General features: G+C 38.9%; 1 protein-coding gene across 1 annotated transcript in view; it reads left to right on the top strand.

Annotated features, from left to right (window-relative positions):
- Positions 1 to 12,098, top strand: part of CD47 (CD47 molecule) — a 40,648-nt gene that overhangs the window by 25,072 nt on the left and 3,478 nt on the right. The window contains exons 3-7 of the mRNA XM_015562276.1: positions 1,978 to 2,085; positions 3,086 to 3,178; positions 4,168 to 4,266; positions 5,850 to 5,942; positions 11,580 to 11,614. Coding sequence (XP_015417762.1) covers positions 1,978 to 2,085; positions 3,086 to 3,178; positions 4,168 to 4,266; positions 5,850 to 5,942; positions 11,580 to 11,614 — 428 coding nt within the window. The remainder of the gene's footprint in view (positions 1 to 1,977; positions 2,086 to 3,085; positions 3,179 to 4,167; positions 4,267 to 5,849; positions 5,943 to 11,579; positions 11,615 to 12,098) is intronic.

Here is a 12,098-nt window from a genome sequence, read left to right as displayed (position 1 = left end):
GTTTGTTTGGGTTCCATAATCGAAATACTGTTTTAATTCCAGCTCTGAGATCCAGGCTGGCTGAGAGCAGGTTTCTGGGGTTTTGTTTAGCTTCTATATTTGTAACAATGTTTCAAACTGCAAGCTCAGAGGCTGGCAGCGGCATCAGAGAACTTTGGAGTCCTCCGTCACTGAAGCAAGCAGGCCTTATGTTTGCTTCAAGCTGCCTGGCTGCCGGCCGCCATCTTGGCTGGCAGTGAATTTGCATATGTCGCTGATTAGCCAATGGGAAGGGTAGCAGGTGTACGGCTAATTACCATGTTTCTTTTTTATTAGATAGGATAGGATATAAAGAGCCAGAGGCCTTCACATCTGAAACAACCTAACAGACTACTGAACAGGCTGAATGGGGCGACAAGGCCAGCATGGGCGTTAGTGAGGGATGACCAAATGACTGACCAGCAGGCTGTGTGGGGTGACCTGGCTGGTAGGGGGCAGTGAGGGGTGACCAAAAGACTAAATAGCAGGCTGCATGGGGCAATAAGGCCAGCAGGGGGTACAGTGAGGGGCGACGAGGCCATCAGGGGAGCAGTGAGGGGCAACCAGGCCGGCAGCGGGGGCAGTTTTGGGCAAGCAGGCTGGCAGGGGAACAGTTAGGGGTGACCAGGCTGTCAGAGGGGGGCTGTTGGAGACCAGGTTGGCAAGGGTTGGCAGGGACCATACTGCTGGTGGTGGCAGTTAGGGGCAATCAGGCCAGCGGGGAGGGGAAGTTGGGGGCAACCAGGCCAGAAGGGGGGCCAGTTAGAGGTGATCAGATCGGCAGGCAGAGATGGTTAGAGGGGATCAGGCTGGCAGGGGGGCCAGTTAGGGCCATCAGGCAGACAAGCAGGTGAACAGTTAGGAGCCAGCAGTCCTGGATTGTGACAGAGATAACTGGCTGTCGGACATTCCCCAAGGGGTCCCGGTTTGGAGAGGGTTCAGGCTGAGCTGAGGGGGAACCCCCCCACACACACACAAATTTTGTGCTCAGGCCTCTAGTCTATATATATATAAAAGCCTAAGTGACCAAAGCACTGAAAAACCAATCTACCATTCGAGATGATATGCACTGATGACCAGGGAGCTCAATACAGGAGCTGCCTCTGGTGTACTCCCACAGCCAACCTCTCAAGGCTGGCCAATCTCCCACAGTCTGTCCCACTGGCCGGCCAGCCAGATCTGCCCTAATAGGGCTGGCTGGCCAACCTCCCATGGTCGCTCCCCCTGGCCACCAGCCACGATTGGCCCTGATCACCACGCAGGCCGAGGGATCCCACCTGTGCACGAATTTTTATATATATATTAGTTGAACGATTTAAGCATTCTCTTCCTTCAGGATATCAAGAGGGTGTGATTAGTCCAATTTTATTCTAGTTTTTCAAAATAAAATATCTAGATTTCCAGATGTTTATCATTTTATGTAAGGTGGAACAAAGTTCTCTTTTTCTCAGTATTACCAATTAGCCAGTTATTTCCCATCAGCATTATCTATACCAGTTGTAAGGCTGAGGCAGGTTTACTCTTCAGGGGACATTTCACAATTGGTACAACTGGGGCTGTTATGGCATACAGTTTGGAGGGAGGCAGGGATGCTACTAAAGTTTCTAAATGTGCAGAGCAGCCCCCTTCCACCATAAAGATTTATCTGGCCCTAATGTTAATAATGCCCCCATTGAGAAAGTATGATGTATATGACTTCATCTTTAAATTGTAAGGTAATAAAAGCATCATCTGTAAATTCAGCATCCATATTTATACGGCCGTGACACTATTTAGTCATTGACGGACTTATGAAAAAGATTTGAGGTGGCTGCACATGATACAACTGAGTTATTCCTGAAAGGTTGTTCAATTATAGGAAGTTATCAGTTTGTGTCTGCACTTTTTAAGTTACAGAAATGGCTTCACTTCTTGAGATTGAGTTCATGGAATTCTTTGTGTGTTTTTTTTTCTTTCAAGTACTTAAATTTAATTCCAATATTATGAAGGAGAAAATCATCATTTTATCTGTGGCTGGACTAGTTCTCAGTATATTAGTCATTGTTGGAGCTGTTTTCTTCATCCCAGGTAAGATGTGCAGTTACTATGAGGGAAGTCATGGTTGATAAGGTTGAGAACATTGTGGGGGGTGGAACTCTAGGGGAGAATCCATTCCTTGCTTCTTCCGTTTTCTGGCAACCTGCAACTCCTTGGCTTGTGGCAGCGTAACAAAAATTCCACTCTTAAAACTCCTGTGCATCTCTCTTCCAAAGACACTTATCATTGAATTTAGGCCCCACCTCGTTAATCTAGGATAAATTCCTTCTTCCAAGAACCTAAACTAAATCATATAATGTAATGGTCTGCTTTGGCTGCATAAATTAATTTTCACAGCTTCCGGGAAATAGGAGGTAGGCTTATGTTTGGAGCCACCATTTAACCCACTGCAAAGGCAAACTTCATCAGGCAAGACATGGAAGTGGGAATGAACATGGGAAACAAATCAATCTGAAACTGCATTTGCCTTTTGGGGGATGGTAATGGGATTCGGAAATAAGGGTATGCAGCACATGGAAAGAACAGCAGGGATAGGCTGGGACTCAAAGTGTAGATGTAGAAAGCCCACTTTTTATTAACAAAATACAATATGGGTGTAATGTTTAGGAACAGAAATTTGGCAGCTCTCTTTGCAGCTGAAGTTAGTGAGGGTGTGGTGAGGAAAGAGATGAATTAAGAAGACAGCTACAAAGAATAGCTATTTTGACTTTGGAACAGATTGAATATAGCAAATGAAGGGATTGGTAAGGGGCTCCAAGGTAGTTAAGAAGGAGAAAAAGCCAATTGAAGGTTTTGACTTGTTGAGACCTAGATGTTGACATTTAGATGTCTTCAGTTTGGTCTTAAATAATAAAAAAAAATTGTCACGTATTTTGTGTGAGGTTTTAGGAGAAGCATTTATTTTTAAACATTTTCAGTTTCTAAGAGTAGTATTGAGATAAATACATTTAATAAATTAAGTACTTTTATTTCCCACAGAGTAGAAAGTATGTAGGAAAATATTTTAAACATTAATTTTATTTATCAACAGGTGAATATTCAACAAAGAGGGCCAGTGGACTTGGTTTAATTGTAGCTTCTACAGTAATACTAATATTACTTCAGATCTCTACGTTTATGATAGGTAAGTATTTGTTGTTTCAGCATGATTGTGTCCTTTTTCATTTAAAAAGCATCACTTTTTATTAAAATAATTCTTGCATTTTTATAATACAATAAAAGTTGATTTGTCTCCCTAACTATTCTTAGTGAAAATTTCCACCCATATGGATTAATTTTAATGTTATATTAGGTTTTAACATAGTTTTTTTATAAAAAGTGATTTTCAGAGATATATTTAATGCCAGCCAATGGATTTTTAAAATTATATTATTTAACTTCTTAAGAATATGATCTTCATATTCTTATTTCAGTTTTTGAAATTAGGAGTAGATATTAAACATTCTCATTATATTCTGTTATGAAAACTCTTTAAAAAACTAGTTATACAAAATAGGGTTGTAAATCAAAGAGTCATTGCAAATATTAACATTGAATTTTACAAGTTAGACATTATGATTATCTAACCTATAATTGGTAACATTTTTCACTCCATTTTTGGGTTAAATCACTAAATATTTTTATTATTAAAGAATCTATTTTTTCCATTAGCACATTTAACTCTTGGTATGAGAGCCTATCTCTGGGTTGTTATATATTAAGATGGTATTAATTTGTTCTAAAATCACAATTAGGGGTTATGACGTCTACAATGGCAAGCTTGCACAGTGGTTCTCCACCAGAGTGATTTTGTGTGCATGTGATGAGGCCTTGCTAATAGCCACTACTATGGTAAAATACCCACATGTGGTAAAAGCAGCATTGTTCTAAGATTTGGGGTAAAAACTGCCAATGCAGCTCAGCTCCCTGCAGAAATGAAAGGCTGCTGAGGGTGTGAATATGGAGCTGACTGCTGGAGTGGAGAGAGATGGCTTAGGTCACTGGGAAAGTAGCCACCACCTGACAGAGTCAGACTTTGGTCCTAGGATACTGACCTTGACTGTACGAAATACAAGTGGAAGTGATTGCTTCTTAAACATGTGCAACATGCTTATTTTTCTTTTTTCCTTGAAGCTCCAGCTAAGAGGAAGCTCCCCATCAGCATCATCTTATTGATTGTTCAGTTGCTGGGCCTTTTGATCTCTGTGGTCGGACTAAGCTTCTGTGTCTCAGGTGAGGGTCACAATCTATTCTAGACCCAATTAGTCTTCCTACCAGTAATTTCTCTTATAGCTCTTTTTCTCTTTCCTTTTCTTTGTCTTTCTTATTCTGTTTTAAATATATAGTCTTTATTTGTTAGAGCATTTTAGGTTCACAGCAAAATGGAGTGGAAAATACAGAATCCCCCTCTACCCCATCTACTCACAGCCTCCTCCTCTATCAACATCTCCCACCAAGTAGTACATTTTTTACAGTCTGTTGAACCAACATTGGCACAACATCATCACCCAAAGTCCATCGTTTGTATAAGGGTTCAGTCTCGGTGTTGTATGGTCTATGATTTTGATAAATGTATAATGACATGGACCATAGTCATAGAATATCATATAGAAAAGTTTACCTGCCCCCAAAACCCTCTGTGCTCTGCCTATTCATCCTCCCTATTCTGAAACCCTGGCAACCACCGATCATTTCACTGCCTCAATAGTTTTGCATTTTCCAAAGTGTCTTATACTTGAAATCATATAGTATCTAGCTTTTTCAAATTGGCTACTTTCCCTTAGTAGTGTGCATTTAAGTTTCCTCCATGTCTTTGGGTGGCTTGATAACTTATTTACTTTTTGGCACTGAATAATATTCAGTTGTGTGAATGGACGATAGTTTGTTTATCCATTCACCTATTAAGGGACATTTGGTTGCTTTCCCCGCAGGGAAAGGTATTGATTTGTTATCAAATTTCAGATCTAGACACACAATATAGAAGTGTATGTTTTTGTATGGACATACTTTTTCAACCTCATTTGGGCAAACACTAAGGAGTGCAATTGCTAGATTGTATGTTAAGAATATCTTTAATTTTGTAGCAAATTACCAAACTGTCTTCCAAAGTGGCTGCACCATTTTGCATTCCCACCATCAATGAATGAACACTTCTGTTGCTCTACATTCATGCCAGGTTTTAGTGTTGGGAGCTTTTCATTTTTTCACTCATTTTTCCCCTACTGAGGTCAGTGCTCTCCACATCAGCTGATTGTTTAGTGGTCAAACTGCCACGCCTGTATTCATGGATGAGCTTTTAAAAGAACCATTTGGGTGGAGGTTTAGGCTTCACAGACATTTCCCTTTAGTCTAGACTTGACAAGGTACATGCTATGCAAGCAACGGCTCTTCTTTCCATACAGGGAAAGGAATTTGGAATCATTGCACTGAGTTAATAATGGGTATACAAATGTAGGTAATTTTTGTTTCTTTTAAAAAAAAATATTTTTATTGATTCCAGAGAGAAAGGGAGAGGGGGAGAAAGATAAAAAAAAATGATGAGGAACAATCACTGATTGGCTGCCTCTTGCATGCCCCCAACTAGGGATCAAGCCTACAAACCAGGCTTTGCCCTGATCAGGAATTGAACTATGACTTCTTGGTTGATAAGTTGATGCTCAACTACTGAGCTACAAAGGCCGGGAAGTAATTTTTGTTTCTTGAAAATGAGAAAAATAATTACTCTCCCTAAAACTTAATGTTATTTCTGTTATTGATTCTTTTAAGAAGTTCAGTTATTTCATGTGAATTTCTAAGATAAAATTTTGTTTTTGCAGAGTGCATCCCAGTGCATGGTTCTCTTCTGATTTCAGGCTTGGGTATTACAACCTTAGGGGCATTACTTGGATTAGTTTATATGATATTTGTTGGTAAGTCAACTTTGTTTTTGTTAGTCTATGCCAAGAATTCCAAGTCTATAATAATAGGGTAATATGCTAATTAGATCAGACAGCCAACGACCTTCCAGACATCTTTCGGATGTCTTTTGGGACGAAGCTGTGGTGATGGGGGCGAGGCAGAGGTGGTTAGGGGTGATCAGACAGGCAGGTGAGTTGTTAGGGGCGATCAGGCAGGCATAATGGTTAGGGGCAGTTAGGCAGGCAGGCGAGTGGTTGCGACAATCAGACAGGCAGGTGAGCAGTTAGGGGTGATCAGACAAGCAGGTGAACAGTTGCAGGTGATCAGGCAGGCAATAAGAATGGTTAGGAGCAATCTGGCAGGCAGGCAAGTGGTTAGCAGTGATCAGGCAGGCAGGCAGAGGGGTTAGGGGTAATCAGACTGGCAGGCGAGCAGTTAGGGGCAATCAGGCAGGCAGGCAGAGTGGTTAGGGGAAATCAGACAGGCAGGCAGAGGGTTAGGGGCAATCAGGCAGGCAGGCAGAGGGGTTAGGGGCAATCAGACAGGTAGAGTGGTTAGGGGTGATCAGGCAGGCAGGTGAGTGGGTAGGCATGATCAGACAGGCAGGCAGAGGGGGTAGGGGCAATCTCTGTGGGATCAGGCCTAAACCGACAGTCAGACATCCCTCAAGGGGTCCCAGATTATGAGAGGGTTCAGGCTGGGCTAAGGGACTGCCCTCCCCCGACACACGAATTTTGTATACCAGGCCTCTTGTATATTATAATTTGGAAAGGCTTTTGGTTGGTTCTTATACCTTAGGATCAAGGAAATGTATTGGTAACTAATGAAAAAGGTAGAAATCATGAGCTATTGAAAAGTTTAAATTATAGCCTAGTTTAAAAGAAAATGGCTTGCCGAAACCGGTTTGGCTCAGTGGATAGAGCGTCGGGTTGCGGACTGAAGGGTCCCAGGTTTGATTCCAGTCAAGGGCATGTATCTGGGTTGCGGGAACATCCCCAGTAGGAGATGTGCAGGAGGCAGCTGATCGATGTCTCTCTCATCGATGTTTCTAGCTCTCTATCCCTCTCCCTTCCTCTCTGAAAATCAATAAAATATATTTTAAAATAAAAAATAAAAAAAAGAAAAGAAAATGGCTGAATGTTTTCAAATGCATAAACCTTTTAATGCTATGGAAAAGAAGAACTGGTTGAGGATCGATTTTAATAAATAGAAAAGGGTTTTTAATTGGCCATTGTTTGTGTGATAGCGCTCTTTCACAGAGACCTACTTCTCACTTGCTCTTCTTGCAGACTGGACTGGTTATAGGCCTTGACACCCAGAAATGGACAAGAATTGAAATTCAAAATCTGTCATTTTTGCTAATTAAGAGCAGTGTCCTCTGATAATTGACTTTGAAATATTTTTTCTTAAAAACATTATACTATAATAAAAACATTGTTTTAAAATTTAGGCTTTTGTTATTTTTAAAATCAATTATTACTAAGTGTGGAGTCAACTTGTTTCTAAACTTTGTACTTAATCTGCCAAGTATCAGTTGACAGGCTTTTGTATGTTATATATATATATATAATTTCAGAGAGGAAGGGAGACAGAGAAATAGAGATATCAATGATGAACAAGAATCACTGTTAGGCTGCCTCCGGGATGCCCCCCGCTGAGGGTTGAGCCTGCAACCTGGGCATGTGCCCTGACCAGGAATCAAACAGTTACCTCTGGTTCATAGGTTGAAGCTCAACCATTGAGCCACAGCAGCCAGACTGCATAAGTTATTTTTAATAGATATATAGATATAGGTGCTTTGAATAGTGAGTGCCTAAAGATGTTCCCTACAATCAGATTTTTATTAGTCTCCCTTAAACAACCTTTTTTAAATTTATGAAGTAAAGCAAGCTCTTAAACATTTATCAAAATAATCCAAGTTACAAATTAATGAAATAAAACATCAGTTTTTCTGCATTGCTTTAGGCAAACTTTGTGTTTCTAAAAATTCATACAAGCCTTGAATTGTTCAATCCTAATACTTTTTGAATTGAATAAATTCAAATAATCAAATAATTTTCCATATGACTTGCACAGTACATTCAAAGAAATTTTATCTTTATTTTTGAACTTTAGCTTTTGCTGACTGATCATGTAGTTCAATTCTGTTATGTATTTTTTGTCTCCCTTTAATTAATGCCTATTAAATAAATAGAGGCCAGGTGCACGAATTCATGCACCTGTGTGGTCCCTAGGCCTGGCCTTCAGGATCGGGCCAAAACCAGCTCTCCAACATCCCCTGAGGGGTCCTGGAGATCCCTCTATTCCAACTTTGCTGAAAGTTTTTATAAAAAATGGGTGTTACACCCACCAGGCATGGTTTGGTGTTTGAGTGTCAAACTATGAACTAGGAGGTCATGTTTCAATTCCCAGTCATTGCACATGCCTAGGTTTCACATTTCCTCTCCCACTTTGAAATAAATTAAAAATATATATTAAAAAATGGGTGTTTGATTTTGTCTAATGCTTTTTCTACATATTTTCATATGGTCATGTGATTTTTGTCTGAATGTAATGTATCACATTAGTGGTTTGTGAATATTATACCAGCCTTGCATCTCCAGAATAAATCTCACTTGGTCATGGTGTATGATTTTTGTATATTGCTGGATCCCATTCGCTAATATTTTGTTGAGGATTTTAGCATTTATGTTCATCAGGGATATTGGCCGTAATTGTCTTTCTTTGTACTGTCTTTACCTGGTTTTGGAATTAGGGTAATGCTAGCTTCATAAAAAGAAGTTGGAAGTGTTCCTTCCTCCTGGATTTTTTGAGGAGGGTAGGTGTAAGTTCTTTGAATGTTTGGTAAAACTACACTGTGAAGCCATCCAGACCAGAATTTTTGTTTGTTGGAAGTTTTTTGTATTACTGCTTCTATTTTCTTAGTTAGTATTGGCCTATTCAGGTTTTCTGATTCTTCCTGATTCAGTTTTGGAAAATTTATTTTTCTAGGGATTTGTCCATTTCATCCACATTGTACAACTTGTTGACATATAGTTGAGTATTTTCTTAAAATCCTTTTTATTTCTGTGGTGTCAGTTGTTCCTTCCTGTGCTTTTGTTTCTGATTTTATTTATTTGGGTCCACTCTCTTTGTTTTTTAATAAGTCTGGTTAATGGATCATCAATCTTGTGTATTTTTTTAAGGAACCAGCTCTTGGTTTCACTGATCATTTGAATTGGTTTTTTTTAGCCTCTATGTCATTTATTTCTGTTCTGATCTTTATTATTTCTTTCCATTTACTTATTCTGGGTTTTTCTGGTGTTCTCTAATTCCTTAAGTTGTAATGTTAGATAGCTTATTAAAAATTTCTCTTGTTTTTTGACGTAGGCCTGTAGTGCTATGAACTTTCCTCTCAATACTACTTTTGCTGTGTCCCAGAGATTTGGGGTTGTTTTGAGTTCATTTTCATTTGTTCTTAGAAATTTTTTTTTATTTCTTTCTTGATCTCATTGGTAACCCATTCATCCTATGTAATAAAGAGCTGATATGCTAATTAGACTGGACAGTGGAACGACCTTCTGGAACAACCAGTGGGTGGGGGGGCAGGGCCGCAAGGCAACCGGGACCATGATGGCCAAGGCAGCCATGGCCTCAAGGCCTACTCTTGCATGAATTTTGTGCATGGAGCCTCTAGAGTTTTAATAACATTCCATTTAGCCTCCATGTGTTATAATGTTTTTAAATGTTTTTACTGTAATTGACTTTTAATTTCATTCCATTGTGATCAGAGAAGATGCTTGATATGATTTCAATCTTCTTAAACTTGTAGAGACTTGTTTTGTATCTTAATATATGGTATAACTTTGAGAATGAACCCTGAGCACTTAAGAAGAATGTATATTCTGCCACTTGGGAGAAATATTTTATAAATGTCAATTAAACAGCTTTTTTTTTCTCATTTCCATTTGCCTGAAAGATTTTTTCCATCCCTTCACTTTCAGTCTGTGTGAGTCTTTTGTTCTGATGTGGGTCTCTTGTAGACAGCATATAATTGGATTATGTTTTTGTATCCATTTAGCTACCCTATATCTTTTGATTGGAGCATTTGATTCATTTTTATTTAAGGTTATTATTGATAGGTACCTATTTATTGCCATTTAAATTCCTTATGTCTATGTGTCTCTCTATTTCTTCTCATTGGAGCATTCCCTTTATCATTTCTTTCAGTGCTGGTTTTGTGGTGATAAACTCCTTTCACCTTTTTTTTGTTGGAAAAGCCCTTTATTTCACCATCTATTTTTAATCATAGCCTTGCTGGGTATATTAATCTTTATTTCAAATCCTTGCTTTTCATGACCTTAGATACTTGATGGCATTCACTTTTGTCCTATAGAGTTTCTGATGAAAAATCAACTGACAGCCTAATGGGAGCTCCTTTGTAGATAAAAACAAAAAAATGCTTTTCTCTTGCTGCCTTTTAGTTTGTCTCTTTGTCTTTAATTTTTGACCATTTAATTATGATGTGTCTGGGCATGGGCCTGTTTGGGGTTTCTTTTTGCTTAATATGATCTGTGCTTCTTGAACTTTTGTGACTTTTTTCTTTACCAGATTTGAGTAATTTTCTGTCATTATTGCTTTAAACACATTCTCTAGCATTTGCTCACTTTCTTCACTTTCTGGTACTCCTCTGATGTGAATATTATTAAGCTGTCCTGTTCTTTAATTGTCTTTTTTTTCTTTTTGGCTCTCTGATTGAGTGATTTTTTTCCATCTTGTCTTCTAATTCAATGATCTGATCCTCAGCTTTCCCTAATATGCAGTGTATTCCTTCCACTGTATTATTTATTAGTGTCATCTCATTCTTGATTCTGCCTCTGCCTGTAGTGTGATTGATAATCAGTCTTGATTTGCCTCAGGCTATTGATCACAAAATGGGATGAGAGGTTTTCCAACAAGTCAATTGCTCCCCTGGATGGTAAAGGTTGCTCCAGAAAGTTGCTCACTGGAGTGTGAGGGAATGACTCATCACAGGAAACTGTGGTTTCTGTCTTCCAAACTCTAACCCCAGAACCCACAATCCTGAATTCTCTTCATACAGCTCTAGTCCATTCTGCCCTCCCTCTGCCAGATCCCAAGGTGAGTGGCTGCACATGAAAATTTGTGCATTAGCCCTTCAAGGGGGTTCCTGCATTTCCAGCCATCTCTCACTGGCAGACAGAAACCTTGCTGCTTCTCACAGTCAGATGTATGTGGGCACTTTTCTCAGTTCTGATGCTCTGGGCTGAAGGTCCCAGCTTGGGGTTTAGACCCCAGGATACTCAATGGGAACCCCCCACATCTGAGATATGCCTCCAGAACTTCAGCTGTTGGGAGCCCAGCCCATCCTTTCACACATCTGCACTTCCTTCCAGTCTCTAAGTGGTCTCCACTTCCCATTCTTAGTTATCAGTGTTCTCTCCAGATAGACTTCAATTGATTATTCAGGATGGTTTTTCTGTATTTTAGTTGAAATTCCAGTTTGGTCCTTGGAGAGTGTCAGTGTAGCTTCCACTTTACACCACCACCATTTTGGAAACCACCTCTGAATACTTTATTTTAAAATTTAAGACTGTATAGGCTTAATTTCTTTCATTTATTAAATTCATTTTATTATTTTTTAATTTTAGCAGGTTCTAAGCAGAATACTATACATCCTCAAACGGTAAGTTAAAAATTCTTAAATGAATTGAGTCTGATAACTTGATGTTTTCAACTGAGGAATTGTAACTGAGATATTAAAACCTTTTGCTGTCTGTTTAGTGTAAAATTAAATTAAAAGAACTTAGAAGTCATTTTATAACCTTTGCATAATTGAATCTAATTCTATTTTTAGAACCTATATTTGGTCATTTAGTAGAAATGAGATAGAATAAGTGGTTCCTTGTGATACTGCAGACTTCTCATATCCAGTATTGGAAAGTTTATGTGTAAGAATAGTGGTCATTGTCTCTGCTGAAGGAAAGCTGATTCTAATATATTGTCTGACCTGTTGTATTTATTTGATGTGCATGTACAAAACAGTATTTCAGGCTTAAAATGAGGAATAAATTTATATTAAAATGATGTTATTTAAAATAATAATCTGTAAAATAAATGTAAATATTGGATAAAGTATCTGTTCTGAATTATGATTCATTTCCCTCATT

The sequence above is a fragment of the Myotis davidii genome, unplaced genomic scaffold (genome assembly GCF_000327345.1).
Source record: "Myotis davidii unplaced genomic scaffold, ASM32734v1 scaffold1798, whole genome shotgun sequence".
NCBI classification, from domain to species: Eukaryota; Metazoa; Chordata; class Mammalia; order Chiroptera; family Vespertilionidae; genus Myotis; species Myotis davidii.
This window is presented reverse-complemented; position numbering and strand designations above follow the sequence as displayed.